The 23,558-nt window shown below is 36.3% G+C and overlaps 1 protein-coding gene across 3 annotated transcripts in view; it reads right to left on the bottom strand.

The window, feature by feature from the left end:
- Positions 1–16: 16 nt before the first annotated feature.
- LOC306844592 (uncharacterized protein) overlaps positions 17–23,558 on the bottom strand; it is a 41,351-nt gene continuing 17,809 nt past the window's right edge. The window contains exons 1-8 of one of the 3 annotated variants that reach the window (XM_079376835.1): positions 16,290–16,319; positions 15,058–15,112; positions 13,407–13,487; positions 10,734–10,852; positions 6,807–6,912; positions 4,499–4,529; positions 3,256–3,315; positions 442–2,636 (exon numbers count right to left, since the gene is read on the bottom strand). In XM_079376835.1, the coding sequence (XP_079232961.1) occupies positions 1,681–2,636; positions 3,256–3,315; positions 4,499–4,529; positions 6,807–6,912; positions 10,734–10,852; positions 13,407–13,487; positions 15,058–15,105 (1,401 nt within the window). In that variant the 5' untranslated portion in view covers positions 15,106–15,112; positions 16,290–16,319 and the 3' untranslated portion in view covers positions 442–1,680. Of the gene's footprint in view, positions 2,637–3,255; positions 3,316–4,498; positions 4,530–6,806; positions 6,913–10,733; positions 10,853–13,406; positions 13,488–15,057; positions 15,113–16,289; positions 16,320–23,558 lie in introns of those variants that run through there. The other 2 variants (XM_079376834.1, XM_079376833.1) reach the window with 2 other exon arrangements.

Here is a 23,558-nt window from a genome sequence, read left to right as displayed (position 1 = left end):
TGAACTAACAATGAACAATATTTTACAGCATTTATTAATGTTAGGTTACATATAAAAATACATTTTAATTTCAGTTATGCATTAGCTAATGTATTATGCATTAGTATTACTCATTTTAATGAATTGAAAACTTACTGTAAAGTGCAATGTAACAGCATAAGTTAATTAAATATTTAAATATAAATATGGAAACGGTTCAAGCTATTGAATATTTAAACAATCAGCCCTGAATATACAATATTCTTTTTCATGTTTCCTGATAAAAGGACTGTTGCCATTGTTTTTTAAAGGCGTTACTATTTGATTCTCTTTTATATATTATACATAACTTACAAAAGAATACTGTTTTATCCTTATGTTGACAGCATATACATCCTCATTATATACCTTCTACACTATTTCTTGTTTCAATCTGTTTTAAGAACAACATAGCCTTTGATTAAATTTCATCAGTTTAGTTTATTAATCCTGCAGCTCTTCCAATGTAAACTTTCTATACAAAATCCTCACCGCTTCTCATTCAGCTCTTTATTTAAACTGTACAACAGGCACTCAGTTAAGGCACTGAAAATTTACATCAAACTTTCTATGCTGAAAAAATGTTCCTGAATAGTATTGATTACATATCATGGTATGAAACTTGAATCGCTGTCACACACAATTCATATAGTGTAAATGAAAGACAACAGTCTACAGAGTAGTCCTTATAGAAATGTTAGTTGGAGAATAAACCTAAAATTGCCTAGATTGATAAAGCGGTTTATGCCAAATGCTGTATACTGGTCAAAAGTATATTAAGTACTGTTCATAGGGTCACATTAAAGGGATAGTTCACCTAAAAATTCTGTCATCATGTCGTTCCAAACCTGCATATAGTTCTTTCTTCTGCAGGACAAAATAATCTCTCTATATTGAAACACTCTTCAAATTATCTTCGGTGGTCTGCAGAAGAAACTCTTTTCTTTGGAACAACATGAAATGATTTTCATCACAGACATTTAAATTTTGGGTAAACCATGCCTTTAAAGTCTAAAAACACTTCTGTCGGCCAGTTAAAGGCACTGTAACAATAAAAGCAATCAAACTGAAACTCAGTTCACATCAACAATACAAAAATCTGAAGATGTTACAGCATGTATAAAATCACAGGTAACCATTCTGTCTCTTTGTTTTGATTCACAAACAAGGCACAGGACTGGTTTCTAATAGAGAATGCCACAACTATTGTAGTTTGAGACTTATTAATTACCCACGTGGCTCTATTCCCATAGCACTGGGAAAAACAAAATATTTTTATATGGTAGTGTTAAAACCGTCAAGGCCTCTGTGGGTCGGCAGCCAACGCTCTAGAGTCACCAGACATAAAAACAGGATCATAATCAGACACCAGAGGCTGGGAATGCAACTAATGGTTATACATCAACAATAACATGCACATTGAAGCCTTTTCCAGTCTTTTCCTGCAAGGCAATGTGCTTCTTCTAACACAGAAAAGAGTTATGGGAATTCAATACAGTGAAGGCAATGCAAGTCTTGAAGGCTTCAGTTGCAAGTTTCGGTGTGAACAGCTGAAGATCAAAATACGAATGTCTTGAAATACAAACTCTATATTCAGAGTAACAGACAATATGAAAAAGAATGGAGAATAGAAAGAGTCACAGTCAAACGTCAACAGATTGTTCACATGATCGAACAGCATTGGCAGGTTTTTCGTTTCGGTGCACCTGCGTCCTCTGCTCGATTTGCGGCGCTGGTATCCAGCTGAGCCGCTGCTTTGGAGACGAGCAGAGGCTCTTGTTCAGCATGCTGTTTCTCTGTTTCTGCCTTGTCGTTTGACACCTCCGTTTCTCCGGCGCCATCCAGTGGAACCTCCTGAAATTGGCTGAGCGAGATGCACGTGGCGGGCGTGACCTCCACGTCTTTTGGGGTTTGCGATTCTGTTGCGTTTGCTTCGACTTTTGCTCTGATTGTTGGAGATGGTTGTATTTTGGAATACATTGGAACCTGGGATGCCTCAATATCGCCATCTACTGTCACAATCTGGGGTTGCGTTTCGGTCGATTCGGGAAGATCTTTCTCCTCTTGCTCAAGATCTTGTAGATCTTGTGTTTTGACTTCCACAGCTACATCTGCAACTATCTGTATCTCCTCAGCAGGAGAATCTTCAATCTCTTCTGCCTGCTCTGGGTCAGCAGAAGCTTCTGGATGGTTCTGGATGGTCTTTTCCTCATCATCATTTTCTTCTGTGTTTCCAGAAGTGTCTTCATGTGTGGCATCCACAGTAGGTTCTTGAGCAGTTTTGTCATCCTCCTTTGGGATCTCCTCCCCCTCGTCTGTGATGATGACTCTTTCTGCTCTGATAATTGCTCCACCGTCATCATCCTCATCTACTCCCTGGCCAGGCTCCGCCTCCTTGAAGCCAAGGAAGGTCATAGTTACACCACCAGCACCTAGTCCTTCAGCAGGGTGGCTGTTAAAGTCGTTAGCAGAAGTATGTTCATCCTCTTCTGGAGTATTGTGTGATGATTCTCCTTCCACATTTCCGTTAAGAGGTGGTGTGGTGTCTGTTTCTGTTTTAGCATCAGTAACCAGTCCTTCTTCCTCCATGTCGTGATTTTGAGCCTGCACAGAATCATCTGCAAAAGAAACCCACAGTATGAATCTAGAATCACTTTTGATATTCATACATATGAATACTTAATATGAAGTTAAGACGAGGCATTGGCAAGGCTATGCTTAAATTCTATAATAGATTGAATATTAAAGGTTTTTCCTTAATATTAAACTAATGATGGAAAGAATGTAAAGCAGACAGAGAGAAAGAGAAAGACAGGGGAAAAAGAGAATGATAGTAGGATAATATGTTAAAGGTATTGTGGATTGTTGCTAGGCCATTGCTATGTTATGGTTAAGGTGTTCTGGGCGTATTTTAGGGTGTTGTTATGTGGTTTATAGTGTGTTTACTGGTCATTACATATCAGGTCCCTACTAGATTAAAAATGTATGTAACTGTTTTTCAATGATAAGTTAAGGCCAATTAACAGTGCCAACAGACACCGAGTTTTGTCAGATAGTGTGCTACCCATATTTGCGTCGATTGGCACTTGTTTTTTGCCAGTTGAACATGTTAAATCGGTATTTGTCGAGTTTTGGAATATCTGAGAAATGACATACTGTACGCTGTTGGTCTGCATCTATTGGTGCAGTTACCAAAGTCTAAAGAAAGAATAGTATATATTCACTGATATTTTATACCTTTCTTTTCCTCTTTTCCATTCTCCACGATCGGTCCATTTGGGGCCATGTCAGCAATTGCTGTTTGATCAGAAACATTTATGATTGATATTAGTTCAATAGCATACTATTTAGATGAGATCGTCACCTTGGAATTATAAGATTATATCTGACATTTTGGTCAAAATTGAGTTACTCACATACTCTTATTCTGTTTTTATTTTTAAGTTGTGTATATTTAGATAACAAAAAGGTTCCATCTAGTACTGTATATGGGATTCAAAAATTTTGAAGCTCAATATCTCAAAATTACTCAGAATTCAGACAGAGTCATATAATTCCAAGGTGGCAAGATGTATTGTTAATATTTAAAAAAAATTTAAAACATGTTCATTACAAAATATTATGGTTTGTTTAGAAAAAGTCTAAGTCTAAAGTAGATTGGTAAGTCTTCACAAAAAGGTTCGATTCTGTAACATGCGTAACTATAAATATTATCATAAATATACACTACCATTCAAAAGTTTGAGGTCGGTAAGATTAATTACATTTTTAAATGTAATTTATTCCTGAGATGGCAAAGCTGAACTACTACATTACTCCAGTCTTCAGTGTTACATGATCCTTCAGAAATCTGCAGCTCTAGCAACATTTATTATTATCAATGTTGAAAACAATTGTGCAGCTTAATATTTTTTGAAATTTCAAAACCATTTGAAATAGATTTTTTGTAACAAATTACATCCTTGCTGAATACAAGGATTAATTTTTTTCCACAAAATAAAAGGAAAAATAAAGTCAATGGAAAATCTTGACCCCAAACATTTAGATGGTAGTGAGCATAATATACCATTTAATAATATTAAGTATCACTATAAATTGATTACTGATAATTATATTGTTTCATGTTATGTTATGACTTCATACATTTTAAAAATATATTACTGTTTGACTTTAAATGAACATTAATCTAGATAAATAAATGCTGTATAGGTATTTTTCATTGTTAGTGGATGATCTCCAACACATCAGCTCATGTTATCAATCTGAACCTTATTGTAAACTCTTACCAACTAAATTAACAAGGAATTAATTTGACACAGATTCACAACTATTGTTTCGTCAAGGATTATACTCTTTTGTGTAAGCAATAATCAGGTCTAGAAAGCAGACAAGCCTGATGCTGTGTAACTGAAACAGACAGGCAGATGGTTAGCCTGGACACAGGTGCGGCGCTGAGAGAGGACAGGTGGCACACACTCACCTGCTTCCACTGGCTTCACCACGGCCTCTCCCTATTGGACGAACAAGAGAGAAAAGGTCAAGTCATCCTTACAGAGGACACATCACACTCTTTAGCTGTTTAAACCATCTCATTCTGCTGCTTAATATTTCATTCAAGGCCATGGAACATTTATGGGTGGAAGAGCTCGTCTCTGATCACCCTCCATTCTAGACTAGAGAAGTTTCCTTTCTAAATTCATTAATATTCACACTAATATCCCAACCGTCTCCCGAATACTGCAGCATTCTGCTTACAATGTGATTTTAGAGAAACACCATAAACCAGGGATCTCCAACCCTGCTCCTGGAGAGCTACCATCCTGCAGACGTCCGTTCCAAAAGCTGCAACACACCTGTCTGTAATTATCCAGTAGCCCTGAACACCTTGATTAGCTGGTTCAGGTGTGTTTGACTGTGGTTGGAGCTGAAATCTGCAGGATGGTAGCTCTTCAGGAGCAGGGTTGGAGACCCCTGCCATAAACCATTTACTGAAGGTATACTCTCAATTTTCCCTCATTAAAAAAAGTTTAACAAGAAATAAATATTTTTTGAATATACTTATTGTATTTATGTCACCATGACCAGATGAGTACTACTCACTTTATCTATGAGAACTGCTCACTTTAAGTATAGCAAGCATTTGCTCATGGATTGAATTAATCCTGGCTGATAGCAAATAGAATATTACTAAGTGCCAATTTAATTAATTCAATTAATATTATTACCATATTCAGAACATTAAAAACATTAATTCTAATATGAAATAGTTTTGATGTTACCTGAAAATTAATAGACTAGCTAGCCAGTTTCAGGTTTGTAGAGCTTGTCAGATTTGTGTGATTATAATTTATAACTCGCGCTTCCTTTATTGTTGTGAATATCAGCAATCATCTAATTCATGTGAAGCTTTCCCTGTTTAGCCATTTAATACTTTCTTTCACTCACTCTGATTGGATAATTAGGGGTGATCTTTCATAAACTTTAGAAAAATATGGCTGTGTTGCGAGATTCATTTACCAACAGACAGACACATCAGCTTCAGTTACCACAAGGTGGAGTCACGCCAACACTGTACAGTATGTTACATTTACAGTATTCAATGCAGGCAGTATTTAAATCAATGCAAAATTATAATCACAAAAATACAACATTGATACTGCATGACCTTTTTTTGAGTCATCGTGACTTTTTCCCTCATGATTATGTATTTCCCTCATGTTTGTATTTGAAATATGTATTTCACATTTAATTCTTATTTGGTGTCTCAGAGATCTAAAACTTAATTGGCGTACACACTGTAGCTGTTCACTACTGCCAACTATAAACTGACCCCAAACTGAAGCAATGCAGGAAAATATTAAAACCTGTTTTAATAAGAAAATATTATACTAAAATGTTATTTTTCAACAGAACATGAGGGTTCACATAAGTTCCTTGGTGTTCATGTTGGTCAAATATGAAGCAGCTGTATACAATGTGGCACTATGCGTTCATTGCTTTAGAAATTAATTTGTCCTGACAAAACACATACAATACTATAAGACCAAGACCCAGCTTAAAAGAATAGTTCACACAAAAATGTAAATTTGCTGAAAACTGATTCACCCTCAGGCCATACAAGATGAAGAAACAAACTCATCTATATCTTGGATGGCCTAGGGGTGGGTTTTTCAGCAAATTAATTTACATTTCATGTTAATTTTTGGTGAACTATTTCTTTAATTAGAATAACCTCAATTCTATAATATAAGCTATATACTATAATATAGTCTTACAGCAGCCCATCACAGCAACTCTAAAAGCACACACTGAAGGCTGTTGAATCAAAGACAAAATATGTTTACAGTTCAGCTGACCTGCATACAAGGTTGTTTGTTGTGATGGTAAAGAGTATAAAAAATTTGTAAATAAATAGCTCATAATGATTTCAGAGTTGTGCATCTTATAGTAAAGCGTATTGACTTAAACATTCCTTCTGAAATCATTTTAACGTTCTGATTTGGTGCTAATGAAACGTATCTTATCAATATTGAAAACAGTTGTGCTGCGTATTATATTTTTTGTGGAAACTGTGATACTATTTCTTTGAGAACATTTTTGTAACATTATAAATGCCTTTACTGTCTCTTTTGATCAATTAAAGGCATCCTTGCTGTAAAGAAGTACCAATTTAAAAATATCTTACTGACCCCAGACACTAGTGTGAAGTGATTTAGGAGGTGAAAAGCTCTGACACAAGCAGACGATGCGTGTTCAGAGTGATCATGCATTCAGACATGATGTCTCACCTTATGGTGTGTCTGAGCATCTGTGCCAGTTTGACTGGAACCGTCTTCAATGAGTTGCTTCAGTTGCAGTTCTTCCTCTGCCAACTGCTCAGACGTCACCTGTAATCTAAAGCACATACATGCGTGTCATGTCTTATAAGGTGGGAACCTACCATTGGCCTGTGTTCTTCTTTAAGTAAGCCAATAATACTTTTAATACAGACACATTTTGAATTTTTACACTTGATGTTTCTTGTTAAAAACTCTTATTTCTGGGAAGAGCAAGGCAGTGTTGGGGGAAAAAGTAAGAACAGTATTAACAGTAACTACATTTTCCAATATCATTCCAGCAGTGTGTATATATATATATATATACATACACTCACCTAAAGGATTATTAGGAACACCATACTAATACAGTGTTTGACCCCCTTTCGCCTTCAGAACTGCCTTAATTCTACGTGGCATTGATTCAACAAGGTGCTGAAAGCATTGTTTAGAAATGTTGGCCCATATTGATAGGATAGCATCTTGCAGTTGATGGAGATTTGTGGGATGCACATCCAGGGCACGAAGCCCACCACATCCCAAAGATGCTCTATTGGGTTGAGATCTGGTGACTGTGGGGGCCATTTTAGTACAGTGAACTCATTGTCATGTTCAAGAAACCAATTTGAAATGATTCGAGCTTTGTGACATGGTGCATTATCCTGCTGGAAGTAGCCATCAGAGGATGGGTACATGGTGGTCATAAAGGGATGGACATGGTCAGAAACAATGCTCAGGTAGGCTGTGGCATTTAAACGATGCCCAATTGGCACTAAGGGGCCTAAAGTGTGCCAAGAAAACATCCCCCACACCATTACACCACCACCACCAGCCTGCACAGTGGTAACAAGGCATGATGGATCCATGTTCTCATTCTGTTTACGCCAAATTCTGACTCTACCATCTGAATGCCTCAACAGAAATCGAGACTTATCAGACCTGGCAACATCTTTCCAGTCTTCAACCGTCCAATTTTGGTGAGCTCGTGCAAATTGTAGCCTCTTTTTCCTATTTGTAGTGGAGATGAGTGGTACCCGGTGGGGTCTTCTGCTGTTGTAGCCCATCCGCCTCAAGGTTGTGCGTGTTGTGGCTTCACAAATGCTTTGCTGCATACCTCGGTTGTAACGAGTGGTTATTTCAGTCAAAGTTGCTCTTCTATCAGCTTGAATCAGTCGGCCCATTCTCCTCTGACCTCTAGCATCAACAAGGCATTTTCGCCCACAGGACTGCCGCATACTGGATGTTTTTCCCTTTTCACACCATTCTTTGTAAACCCTAGAAATGGTTGTGCGTGAAAATCCCAGTAACTGAGCAGATTGTGAAATACTCAGACCGGCCCGTCTGGCACCAACAACCATGCCACGCTCAAAATTGCTTAAATCACCTTTCTTTCCCATTCTGACATTCAGTTTGGAGTTCAGGAGATTGTCTTGACCAGGACCACACCCCTAAATGCACTGAAGCAACTGCCATGTGATTGGTTGATTAGATAATTGCATTAATGAGAAATTGAACAGGTGTTCCTAATAATCCTTTAGGTGAGTGTATATATATATATATATATATATATATTTATTTTTTTGTCTACTCTACTATATGAAGTCATTAATTTCTTAGTAATTTTGTCCAGTTGGTTCGTTTGGACATTTAAATCAGCTAGTTTAAAGAAAAAAGTTTCACTGATTCATTTGAATCCTGCACAGCATTATATGGTTTTGGTCACACTTTAGTTTGGGGATCAATTCTCACTATATTAACTATGACTTTTGCCTCAATAAACTCCCTAATAATTAGTAACATAGTTTTTAAGCTTAGGTATGGGGTCAGATTAAAGGATCTATAATATTATCATGTAGAATAAGGCATTAATAAGTGCTTTTGGTACTAATAAGTACCAATAAACAGTCAATATGCTAATATGCATGCCAATAAGCAACTAATTGTGAGAATTGTTTCCTAAAATAAAGTGTTACCATGCTTTTTAGTAGCTGTTCATTCCTACAATTCAGACTAGGCCTATTTGTTATATATATATATATATATATATATATATATATATATATATATATATATATATATATATATATATATATATATATATATATATATATATATATATATATATATATATATATATATATATATATATATATATATTATGGTGATTTGATGATGTATAGTGTAATTTCTCAGTTCAAATGCAATTAGATCCTGATTGTTTCTGTAAGTGAAAATTACTACTTTTGATTGCAGAAAATAAAACATGAAATCAAGAATGACTATTTACATTCTCGGTGCAGGCTCCAAAATGTAATTACCTGTTCTTCATCTGAAATTCAACTCATTCAGTCTGGCTGCATTCTGGCCTAGTTTTATCGATTCCCAGGCTACTATCTTGTTTCACTCAGAACTATATTAAGGAAGTAAAATGAATTGTGAACAACAATTAACATTGGCTTTTAAAAGCTTTGATTATGTCCGTCTAATTGGCGTCAATGTACTTTTTATTAGTAGCTTTTAGTGTAGCAAAAACCTTTTGCTAATGTGTAGCTTGCCTGTAATCATGATTGTTTTGACAACCTACAATTTCAAAGGAGCTTCCTCAACAGGTTCCCAGAATATACTGTAGGTTTTTCAGGATTTACTATCAGACAAACAAGATGTGCAAGTGAGCCTGCACTCACGTGGACTTACTCAACTGCATTCCTCTCTGGAAATCACAGCATGCTTTATAGCTATATAAAACTGCATTGTAACAAATACAGGCATTAAACAAATCACTCCTCATAGGATGAGAGGCCTCAGACGGCTGTTTACACACCATGAAAGCCTGTTCCCTATAGGGCTGTGAGCAGCTTATTATTGCCAAACTTTGCTCTGACTAATTAAAGCCCTGCTTCCTCCCGCAGAAGAACATCTCAGCGGCCAGCTTATTACAATGATCACCATCTCCTTCAGTCAAGCAAATAAATGCTGATCTGCAAAGCAGGAACTTCAAATACTCATCCTCACTCACACGCAGAAATAGAAAGATATCACCTGCTTGGTGCTCAATACTTCGGCAGGAATAATTAGTGGTGTTTGCAGAGGGATGCAACATTATTACTACCGTGCGTATGATTAGATTTGAACAAACCCTGAAGTATTAAACTTCAGCTTGTAACTTATCTAATACAGCAATATATATAGATGCAGTTAAGTGCTCGTAGAAGAGATTTATTTATTTAGGTCAGGGATTTGGCAGTTGTGGTCAGAATTATTAGCCCATTTGAAGATGCTGTAAGAATTCACAAAAATCTAACCTTTCACTGATGCAAAACAACTGAAAGTGAAAAAAAAAAAATATCACATTGTTTTTCTTCAATACACACTGGCCACAATTATAAGCACCACTAGACATTCTTATGAATAAAATGTCTCTGAAGTATATTCCCATTCATAATTAATTTATCACACCAGGGTGACTATGAACATGAAATGTTGACTTCCTGTTTCACAAAAATATAAATATGAGGGAACACAAAGGCCAAATTCCATTAATCATCCAACACAATGATTGTGCAGCAAAAGATTGATGAGCTTCATAAAATGTAAGAAAACAGTTTAAGCATTGAAAGTTCCCATTTCCACCATCAGGACAGTAATTGAGAACTTCCAATCAAGGAGTGACCCAACCCATATATAGAATAATCACAGAGAAATTTTGGCCTGGCAAGCAACCACACAAAACCCAGTTGCAACCATCTAGCAATGCACTAAAACACTTGCAACTGTGTAGAAACATGCTAAAAATAGTCAGAACAGCCTATAAACTGCACAATAATGTGCCAAAAACATTTCAGATCACCTCAGCAACCACATAACCAAGCTCAGGGTTAAATAAAATATTAAAAATCATACTTGTTAATGTGCGTCTCTATCTCCTGAGCCTTAGCGCCCCAGAGGGGTGATCGAGGTCCCGTACTATCAGGAGATGTGGGAGGTCCTTCCATCAGCCACTGGTCTCTGAGGGACTTCCTCTGTGAGAGAAACAGGGAAAGGAGGAATAAGTAATTAATGCTGCGACACATTATTTAAATAGATTTCTTATCAGCGCTTCACACTAACAGCCAAACAAAGGCATTGCAGCAAGCTGGTTTCTGGCGCTTAAAGGCCTATTCACACCAAAAGTTAATATTTGCCATAAAAACACATGAGATAGAATTGAAAAAAAAAATGCATGCATTAGAAAGCCAATAGGCAAATGTGACCAGGATGTACTTAAAAGTAACTTCTTGTTTATTTAGATATTCTTGTGATGTTGCTTAATTGTTGCATGGTTTGAGTTGTTCAAGACCACGCAAAATCTAAATTGGAACTGTGTGGCTTGCAATCCATGTATTTAAATCTATATGTAAATGTGTTTCTAAATGTTGACAAAATAAATAGCAGATGTAGGCAAAATTGACATTCTCTGCTGATAAAATTTGTGTATACAATGTCCCTCCTACCCACCACTGACTAGCAATAGCAGGAAGCATATTATTGTGGTTTGTTGCGAGTGTAATAAGAGTATGAGCATTAGCGCAACAGAAGACACATAACAAACCATATTCTATAATTTGGGATATATTTCACATCAAGAAAAAGGTGTAAAAACAATATGCTTTCTCACTATTGGTATCAGTTGATATTTTATCAGTGCAAGTTATCTGCTATTTCCCAAGCTGCGATTTACGGACAAACTGTATGGCTAACAACAGTTGACAATTTCACCATTTTGACTCATAATTTCTATAGCAGGCCTTGTTTGGCCAATCAAATGTTATTTTCTGGATCGGGCTAGTACGTATTTGAATTAAAACCCCCAAAATATTGTAAACCATAACAATGTACCCAACATAGCTGATGGCCAATTAATACACTTCGTTACAGTAGTTCACAGAAGGTCAAATCATGTGCGTGTGTATGTGTTTGTGTTTAGACTTTGTCCATGGTACAAGCTGTCAAGATTGGGAAAAAGTCAAGTTGTTTGATATGTAACACCTCAACTTCCTGTTACAGAAGGAGACCATACAAAGAAAATACAAAAGTGTGTGTCTAACCATTTCATGGGGTCTTTAAGAAAAATCTGAAGGTAGAAACGTTACAGTGCACTTGGAGTGAATAATTCTGTTGCAAAACGTCCTTTATACAATTTAGAGAATGCCAAAAGTTAGTCTAAAGTGAAATTTCCTGCTGAGCTTAATGTACTTTCACTCCTCTGCTAATTCCACCTCCAACAGCAAAAACATGTAAAAACACATTTCTGAAAGGTTAAATCAGGACCATCTAGAGTGTATTCTGACACATTGATCAACGGGGAACTCCATAATGTGCACAAAAGTGCAGCCACCAGCTGCCACACAGGAAGTGACGTGCACCATGGAAACTGAAAATGTATGAGGACTAATGTAAGATAACACAAGACAACAGCGGCTGTAAGATAACTATCTACATGCATGATTTCATTATGATTATAAACCCTAAATATAAACCCTACAAACGGTTTATGCTACTTATCATAAGCGCATTTCCAGTCCAATGGCCACTTTTATGGTCCAGTGGTTATAAGTAATATTCAATTCTTCAACACAACTTTAAAATAATCATAAGCCATACTGATATATAATTATCTGAAAATTAATTTGTACACAAAGTTTGCTACAGATGTTTCATGAGAAGTTAGTGGACTCATTTGACCCAACAGTGTGTAGAAGCCCATTTCTGCCACACAATATTATGATTATGAATGATGACATAAAGTTCAATTTATTATTCAAAATCATAAGTCATAATGACAAAAATAGACTTTAATGATGTTTTCTTCCCATTTTGACTGTCATAATTTCAACTTACTTTCGTAAAAAAAAACTTTTATTCATCGACTTAGCATTTCATAATTTCAATTTACCTCAGAGTTATATGATTTTTTTTAATCAAAAGCATGAAATATGATTTGAGCTGTCAAAAAGTCAACAAAGTTTTTTTTTTTTGGATGTGAAATAACTAGTAGTGTGAGTGTGAAAAGTTTGCTTTAGGAGATTATTTTCCCACAAGGACAAAAGGTCCTGTAGTTGAAGAAACACCCATAAATGTACACACACAGACACTCAGTGTATAAAAAATTTGTCTTGGAACCAACAGAGTAAGAACACAAAGGAATAGGAAGAGGGAACGCCAATCTGGAAATATTATGGAAACAATGGGGAGTGAGAGAGAGAATGCACACACAAACATGAAACCTTCCAGGATAACATTTCAATTCTCAAGAAGAGTGTGTGTGTGTGTGTTTGTATACACTGAATGATCTTGTGTTCTACATGTGGCTATGGTGACTCTGTGCATTTCATTTTTTGTGTGTGTACATATAGGCCTACATTTGTGAAATTCCACCCCATGACGCAGCCTACTTGACACAAACGTGACCTGAAGTGTCCGGCTGCAAAACAGGGTCACAGACATACAGGCAAGCGTGTGTGTGTGTGTGTGTGTGTGTGTGTGTGTGTGTGTGTGTGTGTGTGTGTGTGAGAGAGAGAGAGAGAGAGGTCACACCTTGAGCTGCTGAAGTCTCAGTCTCTCATCCTCAATCTCTCTCTTGGCTCGCTCCTGTTCCTCCTGTATCCGCCGTTTCTCCTGAAAGCAGAAAATATCACATACTTGAATTATACATAAAACACTTTTCAGAATGTTCACACAACCTAACATGTTCCCTCCTATACTGACAAGTACTTTGCTTTAATGCGGCTTCCCGCTAGCTTGATATATTTCAGTTCTGTCAGGGGACGTCACATCTACCAATAGTTTTTTCATGAAATCACGACTTACTCTGCACTCTTCAGTCTGTCACACTGACTGATAAAGTCTTCAACACTTATAATATTAGATATTAGATTGATACCTGAAAGGATGATGTGACAATGAAGATTGAAGTAATGGTGCTGAAAATTCAGCATTGCCATCACAGGAATAAATTATATTTTAATATATATTAAAATAGAAAACTGTTAAAATTGTAATAATATTTCAACATTTTCTGTGTAATAATTTCAATGTTATTGTATATTGATTGAATAAATTTTAAAAAATTCATAACCATTAAAAAATTTGCACACCCTAAAATTTTAAATGGTGGCAAATCAACACATTTTTTAACTATTTTAAATAACCGATAGATTTTGGTTACATTTTCTTACACAGTCATGAAACAGAAATAAAGTATGTGATACCTCTCAAAGTATGTGAATCTCCTCCCAAACAGTGTACAGTATATGTAATTTTAATATGCAAAAGAAAGAAAAAAACAAACAAACAACACTTTGTGATACAAGTGTGCGTGTCAGCAGAAAAGTATCATCTCTCAACCAGGATTGTATTTCTAAACTCAGTGTTGTCCTCTGTAACCATAAGCTTTTAATGTTGGTGCTACATGTTCAAATTGTGAATTTTGGACATAACCACTGAACCCGAGGGTCATCATGACTTGAAATGAATACTAAAATGCATTCAGAGGACATGAATATTTCGTATGACACCAAGCAGGAGAAGAGACTCTTGGGTAGAGCGTCTTTGCTGTTGTCTGGTGTAGTTTTACCTTGTCTGGACAGACTCCATCACACTTAATAATTCAGGGGCCACAGAATGAGTCGTGAACACATCTAACACCAGTTTCCATGCCTTTATGTGTTTGTGAGAGACATGCAGTACACTCTTAAAAATCAAAAGTTCTTTGTTGGCGTCTATGGATCCATGAAGAACCTTTAACACCCATGGAACCTTTCCACTGTGCTGAAGATTCTTTGTAATTGAAAAAGCTTATTTAAATGATTAAACTGTTCTTCACAACTGTTCACTGAAAGGCTCTTTGGAGAACCCAAAATTATTTTCTGTCAAAACCCCCTTTTGAAACCTTTTTTTAAGAGAGTATACCAAATACAGTCTATATGTTTTCATGCATGTTTCTATTAAAAGCACAATTCGTAACGGCTACCTCTGGAGGTCCACAGGTACTGCAATAATAAGTGTTGTCAAACAGCAGCATACTCTAATATGATGGATGTGTCTGTATGTTTCCGCGTGACACTGTTTGCAGGGCTTAAGTGGTGCTGTCATTTAAATCCTAAATTAATTCACTGCACGCTGTTGACGGGGTCGGCTTGCCATATAATGATATATGAAATACAAACATGGCTTCTGTGGAACGTACCGCTATAGCTTTCAGTCGCTGCTGGTACTTCTCTGCTTCATGTTCCATCCTGGACCTGGAATATAAGAGACATTGGTTGCATTATTTATCCCAGTATTTTTAAGTTTGCTCTAAAATAGGTTTAATCTTGAGTTTAAAATTTGTGGAATCATTAAAGAAATGAGCACTTTTATTCATTAAGGATGCAATTTTTAAAAAGTGGCAGTAAACACGTTACAAATGACTTTCTATTTCACAAATGCTGTACGGCAATGACAGCTGTGATCACTTTTTGCATAGGAGTCGGTTTATGTTGATCTTCAGGTGAAATTTGTGCTTTGTTATTGGCGCTTCTCATAAAGTGCTCCCACACAACAGCTCACTTTATGCATAGATGAATCTTAGTTTCTCTTTCGAAGCATGTACCAACAAATCTTTGTTCTTTTGCTCATTTGAACTCTTTCTGATCAGTGTCAGATGTCTTGTTTTGTAGCAACATCTCTGAGTGTTCTGATGACGCTGGAGTTTAGTGTGTAGTGTGTAGCTGAGCCTGATATATCCTCATCTTGTTGACATCCACTTATTTGTTAGCAAAAGTCCACTAGATCATCCAGTGAGCTTTTGACAGAGCCAGTTTTCGTAAAATCTAAAGATCGTATTCTCACGCATTTTTGTATCTCCACTCAGTCTGACCAAGCCCAGTGCATTGTGGGTGTTGAAATTTTGCCACCTTTTTCACCACAGCCCTTTTTTTTCTATTTTCCTTAGTCATGAAGCACCCCAAAAAAAAGTTTTCTGCTGTGCAGACAGCCAACTTTTATTAAAACCCCATCTTGCCAGCAGTGAATTAACCCTTTAACTGACTGATTTACATTAGTTCATGCATTTCCTGGGAGTTAAATGCATACATTTAATATTTTATTATATATTGACTGAGTAAATATGAAAGGTTTCTAGGAAGACATTTCACCATCCTCATAGCTATCATACAGCCCTGAAGCACTAACGGAGAACATGGTTAAACGCAAGAATTTCACTTTCAGCTCTCAGCACTGAGAACAGAAGCTGTGTGTTCCCTTCAGGTCACGTTAGACTCGGCATACATGAACACACACAGATCGAGTCGTTTGATCCTTGTTGATGTTCGTACCTGGAACACCCCGCAGGAGAGAGCCCATTTCTTAAGTAGGGAAAAAATATGGGTGTGTATAATAAATATATGGAAGTGCAAAAGCTAAACAGAATAAACCCACCTTTGTTTGAGTTTGTGCCAATGAATACAGCCGGACCTGTAAATACAGGAAGATTAAACAAAACGTTTCTCTTTTCTTTCTGACTGGCTTGTTGCAGAGCTTGTTTTGACACAGGTTGTGGAAACCTCCGGGTTTTTATGGCAGGGAATCACAGGACTTATAAAGTCTGTCAAATGAGGCCTTGATTGACAAAGACCCTTCCTGTGTCTCTCCTGCGCTTTGCGAGTGGGGAGAGATATGCTTTTACCAAGAATGAAAGTGTTTACTCTTCTTCCCCAAGGCTAATGGGTAACTTCCAAACTGCCGCGAGGGGAACAGGCTCTCATCAGAGTTCTGGAGACAAACTTTGCCGAGAATAGCACCGAGGAATAAACAAAAACGAGCCTTTGATGATTCACTCTCTTCAGGTCTCAACAGAAAGTTCGATGCTAATTAAAATGTGGAGCTCTGCGTTTCCGTCAGGCACAAATAAAGAGAAGCGGAAAAGAGAGAATTAAAATGATGCAACTGAAAAGGCGAGAAACAATGGGCTTCTCTGCTTTCTCGTTCACACCCGTTATTATCAGGTGCATCCACCCAAGCTGTTGCAATGGCAACATGCTTCCATCTATAAAGGTGCAACAACACCCTGGTTTAATTACTATTGTGACCTGGAAACTCAACCGGAGTGCTAAATTATATTACGATTATATAGTATGATAAACTGCTGCTCAGATATATGCTGCAAACATTATCTTTATGTATTTGTTGCGTTTTAGAGAAAAAAAATCTCAGTATCTTTAAAACAAAATGCATTGAATTGAGAGAAAATTTGCATGAGATATTATTCGACTTGATTTTAGAAAATATTTAGAATTAATGTCAAACAGATCCTGTTTAAAGCATAAACCTCACAAGATTTAGTTAGATTTATGTTAGGAGAAAAGGAAATAGATAAGATGTTCTCTGAAAACAATTCTTAAAATCTTATGGGGCATTTACATGACACCATTTTTAAGTAAAAACAAAAAACTTTATACTTTTGGGGCGTTCATTTACACGGCAATGCGTTTTGGGGGCCTGAAAATGCAAACCTTTGAAAAACGTGCAAAGTTTTTGAAAATGATATCGTTATTGTCTCCGTGTAAACTACCAAAATGAGAATTAGTGATATTGGTGACGTCATGCGCATGCATATTACATGTTCAGTCTATCCACCTTTTTCTTCAACGTGGAAGTAACCCTATGGGTGAGACTTCCGGTTCATTAGCGGTTATAGATAAATAACGAGAAGAATAACAACATACAGTAAACTGTTTGCACTTCAAACCAGTGTGTTCATAAGATAATACATTAAAATAATATCGTAAGGCACACAAATTTTCAATATCAAGCAGTAAAAATAGCTGGACGAGGATGAGACTGGAAGCTAGACCCAAAGAATTTACAAATGTGCACAGGAGCATAGCGGTTTTTTTTTGTGTGTTTTTTTACAAAGTGATCTGTGCGAACAGGACCCGTTTTGAAATAGTTTTGTCTGTATATGAAAAAAGTAAAGAAAATCTTTTCCATTTTAAGTACAAAGTTGCTTAAACATACCCTGAAAATCAAAGCACAATGTTATAGTTTTCTAGCAAATATACGGTTAGAAGGATGCTTAAAAAACAAGGAAAAAAATTGTGATAAAAATATAGAACAAATATTTTACAAATACTTTCTAGAACAAAAATACATTTTTTGGCACGTTTATAATTTTAATTATTTCATAATTTCAATTTTATATTTGTTTAACGACTTTCTGTCCAGGGGAACTATAGCTGAATAATAGCATATTTACAGTAATGTTTATTTATGTGTGCTGTCCCTGCAAAACAAAACAAAAACAATAATAATTTTACAGTTAAAGTGTGTTTAAAAACTATTTCTTGACAAGACTGGTTTTCAGGGAGTACATATTTAACATACGTGTATTTTGCCTGGCAGATTATATAATAGGGGTGTTATATGGGCCCAAGTATAATCGGCTATTATTTATTATACTTTTAAGTATAAATAAGTTAAAACAAGTGGGAAAAACCTGCCAGTGCAGTAAGATAAAATATACTTGTGTTAAAAATGCACTCTATGAAATTATTAACAGTTCTTAACATCTTGTGAAGTGCTGCTTCTCAAAAAAGGTATCTTTTGTTTAAAGATTTTTACTGAAAATCAAGTAAAAAAAAGACTAATTAGGAAGTCATTTTTTTGCTATGTGTGCCTGCGTGGGTGTACAAAAACTACTAACTAGAAACTCATGAGTGTAGTCTTCAAATGAAGTCATGCTGCAGAGCACTTGTAAATACAGTATTGAGCAGAGATTACATGCTTTTAGGTCAAATATATATATGTGCTGGGGCCGGTCAGAAGCAATCTATATTTACCCTGTTGGAGAGCAGGCTTGACTGACTGACATTCCCCACTGGAAACCGTGAGAGATGAATGGAGCCTCAGGGGGAAGGGGATCATGGGAACTGAGATAAAACAGTCTCACCTTCAGATGCACACACACAAACTTTCAACCGTTTACATGACGGAAGGCTGCAAATGTAGCAGAAAATATAATAATGGCTCTTTCATCATAGCCTTACTGTTGTAATCTCCACTACCCATCCGCTGAATTATGCACATTCATAAGAAACCACAGTAAGCCCTGAGGAAACAAAGCGAGTCAGCACCGTCTTTGTGTATTTTCTTTGAATACTCTCCCATTCTCAATCCTGGCTCAATGTCAGCTTCACATTTTAGAAAGAAGTTGTTGAGAAATGTACAAAGCTTTAATATACATCCTCGCTACCACGATCACTCCCACTTGTTTGCCAGGGCAGTGCCGTGTAGTTGCTAAGGTCTCGAGAGTGGTTGTGAGCTCATTACTACAGTATGTGGTTGCTAGGGTATTCTGGATGATTGTAGGATGGATGCTTGCTAGTCAAAACAGCCCACCCACAAGTCTCTCTGATATTTTGGTCTCTGGATATGGGTCAGGTCTAGATTTATTTATTTTTTTTTTTGCCCAAAAATTCTTAAGGAATATTCTAGGTTCAGTACAAGTAAAGCTGATCAACAGCATTTGTGAAAATGTTGATTACTACAGAAAGTAATTTGATAATTAATTTAATAATTTATGAACTCTTCGCCTCTTCTTAAAAAAAAAAAAAAAAAGCAAAAATCTGAGTTACAAGGTGAACAGGGCCAATGTTTAATACTCACTATACACTGCAAAAATAAATAAATAAAAGGAAAACACAGGTAAATCACCAATAAAAAATAAATACATAAAATTCCTAATACAGTACATTTTCTATTTTAAGGTTTTTTGTTTTTTGTTTTTTTAAGTGTAGGAAAGTATAGTCACAAGACGAAGACAATATGCGTTAATAATGCAAAGATATGAAAAGATATTCAACTTTACACCATGAACCCTAACTTCAACAACTTTAAAAATTATTTAGCTGAAATGATGCACTGTTGCAATAAAGTTATCATAAAATACTATAAATTTACAAACTTCACATTTCTTCATTATAAATGTCTCAACCATAAAAATAATTTGTGGTAGTCAACATTCAATAATCCTTTCAGAAAGAAAGAAAAAAAAGTCACACCTCTACAAAGCAAGCTGCATGATTTCAGCTATCACTCATGTCTGTAGCACAAACTGTGCAGGGCACGTTATTCTTCCAAACTGAATATTTAGGGTCAGTTGTATAAAAATCCCAAAATCCATTTTGCATTGAGCAACAGAAACAGTTTACTTTAGCAAACAAGAGTAAAAATCCAACATAAACTGAATACTCAATCCCCTCAAGCTGAAATGGCTTTAGTTTAACTGTGTATCAATTTTCTATTTTCTGCCTGGGTAACTTCTTTATTCATGATGCATTACTAAATGTACAGAAATCAGGCTAATAACTTGGGCCATCAGCGAGCAGCAAATGATAAATGTGACAATCCAAACAGCAAGTAGAGCAGCCACGCGGAAGCCACCACCGCTAAGCCCCTGGGGCAGTGTTACACACTTCCCCACCACCCTGCACACTTTCTGCTCTCATACTTTTCATTTTCATAAAGCGATGTGACTGACTTGATCCCCAGATGACAGAGCAGACATCCTCTACAGCTGTGCTACGAGTGCACTCAGCCATGACTGCACTCTGTGGCGATGAACTGTGTTGCTTTATGAGTGCTTAACGATAAAATAAGATTATTTTTATATATTTTTTTTTTTTTATTGCCGAGCTGTGCTTCAAGACTATTCAATTAGTTGACTAAAGTGTTTCATTTTAGATAACTCTTTTCTTAAAATAGGCTCATTGGAAAAACATGCCTTTACCTACATTATTGCAAAATGTGAAAATCTCTTTATCTTTTATAGATAAAGTCTACTTTATGAGTTTTTTTGCACAAAAGTATGTCATGACCTCAAAACACAAGTGCAAATACATTTTGACATGCGTCACATAACCAGCTCCATATGTATGGCTTTTTTGACATAGTAAACTTGCTCGTTAGCTCACCTGGTACAGCACTGAACTTGTTTTGAAACTTCCTTTGAAACGCGATAGTATTTCCCGTTTTGTGATGGTAAGTTTAAGACCTTTTTAAGACCACATAAAGAATTGAAGGAATAAATACAACAAAACACAATGTCAATATGGTTTCTAAATGTAAATGTCTTTTATTGGCAATGTTTAAGTTTGAAAATACAATTTCCTACAGGTCACTTAATTTTTTTTTTTTTTTCCCCAAAAAAAAAATGCTTGGTTTGAATAGCTCTGCTCCTAACCACTACATTTAAAAATAACTTTTCCTGTAACTTCTGATCATCTTGATTTAAGGATGTTTAGATATTTGTATTGGAAAAGAAGAAGAAAATACTGAGGAAGATGTTAATTATTACAGTGCATTCAACATTTAAATGTCATGACTTTATGATTTTAAGGGTGTATTCACACCGGTCTTGTTTGGTTCGACTGAATTGAACTCAAGTTCACATGTTCAAGTTCAAGTTTATTTGTATAGCGCTTTTTACGATACAAATCGTTGCAAAGCAGCTCTACAGGAAATTAAGTTTCCACAATATATTTATATATTGCAGAACCTTAATATATTTAACTTATGGCAAAATTTGGTAATTCTGTGTGTTGTCTGAGCTTTGGCATCCTCTGAGGTCCCCTGAGGGGTTGGCATCATCTTTTCACATCCAGTTTGTTTTCTTTATTTTAAAAAAAGTTGTTGATATTGTGAGTGCACACAAATAAAAATAGACCCTTTACAGTTTACCTATTTAATTTGTGTCCACTGAGGTCCTGAAGCTTCAGCTTCCACTCTCCGCACAAACAATTGGATATGCATCTAATAGTGCACATTTATCTATTTTAAATGTTTAAACTAAGTATTTTATATCTATAGATTTTATTTTCGGCAAGTCATAATTACAACATTGGTATGACATTGTCTCATAAGTTTATTCATATTGCGTTAGTATCTGATAACATCAAATCAGTAAAAGAAAAAAAATTGCACTACGAAAGATCTCCATGATTAGCCTGTTTTTGCACTTCCTGTTTCCCCTGCTTGAGAATTTCTATCCAATGAATGGATGACCTTAGCACATGTGTAGTTTTGTTTACAATTTCTGGTTCACTTGCAAAAAGGGCAGTGTGAAAGTGAACCCGCACCAAACAAAATCAACATTTTATTTGGTCCGGACCAAAGCAAGTGAACTAGCGGACTTTCCTGGTGTGAATACACCCTAAGACTTCCTGCTCTGGTTTAAGAACTTTTTAGGCCTTGTGAAAGGGCAAATTAAGACTTTTTAAGACCGGCAGAATTCCCTGCATGAGTCACAACACTCAATAAAAGGAAGGAAAGAAATGCACTTTCTCTCATGTTTGCTAGTGTAGGTGGTTCGTCATTTTCAAATGTGATAGAGCATTAACATTTTTAGTGCCACTCACAGGACAATTCATTTGATGCATTTTATTCATGAGTACTGTTGTGATGCATACAACCAATGTAATAAAACACTGCCAAATTCACATTCATCTGTTTCTGTTTAAAATGTCCACTGAGTAACGCTAAAAGCATGTTCAGTTCACTTTGGAAGTGTCGCAAAGCATGCATGAAGCAACATAATATAACTGCAGAAATATCACAGGCATGTTTTTCCAGTAAGCTTGGGTTGTTATCTGGATTTTTTTTTTTTACCAACCAATTTGTTAAAAAGCAGCTATCACACTGCTAGTGTCAACTAGCATGTTGAAAAGATGCCTAGCAGGAATTCTGACAGCCGTACTAGAGCTCACAAACCAATGAGAAATCTGTCAACAGGGCACCTGGAGCAGGGCACGCAGCCCTCCACGGGGAGAGGAAACACATCTGTGTTCAACTAGCCTTGAATGTGGACGTCTGAAACAGCAACAGGAAGCTGCATTGATGCGATTGCTGAGTGTTTGTAGTCTTGACCTGACTGCGTATTCATTTCCCACATTTGTGCACGCAGAGAATTTCAAACACAACATTAGCCGCTGGCAGCTTAATACCAGCAGTCTACTGTAATAAATACCTCCAAACAATAACAACATTTTCAGATATCTCTATGGCAACTGCTCATTTTTTCTCCAACCTAGAGGTTAAATCCTGCTGGTACTGATTGTACTTCTAAACTCATCTGGACTTCACACCGTTCCTGGCATCTAGTTTTAACAATGCCTCTCTTTCAAAATCTGTGCTTTGCTGTCAACAATATACATAGGCAGCATCTGAGCACTTTGAAACACCTGAGCTTATCTGTTGACACTTAATGTTAAGTCTGTACTTCAAATACACTTTCATTGCAGTACATTTCTAGAAAGTATGCATGTATTTGTATTTGATTATTTGAGTGCACTCATCACATGACAGGCTTGTTTGCAATCTGTCCATGCTAATGCTACGTCATGGCTTGTCTATGACAGACATCTAGATTATCTCCTCCTAGTTGACATGCTCTACATTAGAATGACATCAGTATGAAGCTGTGTCGGAAGCCTGTTCCCTGCATGTCATCCTCACACCCCACATTTAGGTACATGTTGAATGATCTGTCCTGATGTTTTATAACACAGGAATATTTATCAGATTTTTCTTGGAGTGAAAAACAAGTCTTTTGAGAGAAACTGAGAGACAGTACAAAGAAATTTTGTTTCTTATTGTATCACAAAATCCATATTGTCTAGTTTGAATACCAGTGGTTGTTTTGTGCGCCAGCAA

The sequence above is a fragment of the Barbus barbus genome (assembly GCF_936440315.1).
Source record: "Barbus barbus genome assembly, chromosome: 25".
Classification (NCBI taxonomy): Eukaryota; Metazoa; Chordata; class Actinopteri; order Cypriniformes; family Cyprinidae; genus Barbus; species Barbus barbus.
The sequence above is the reverse complement of the archived record's forward strand: the minus strand, read 5'-3'. Positions and strand labels throughout refer to the sequence as shown.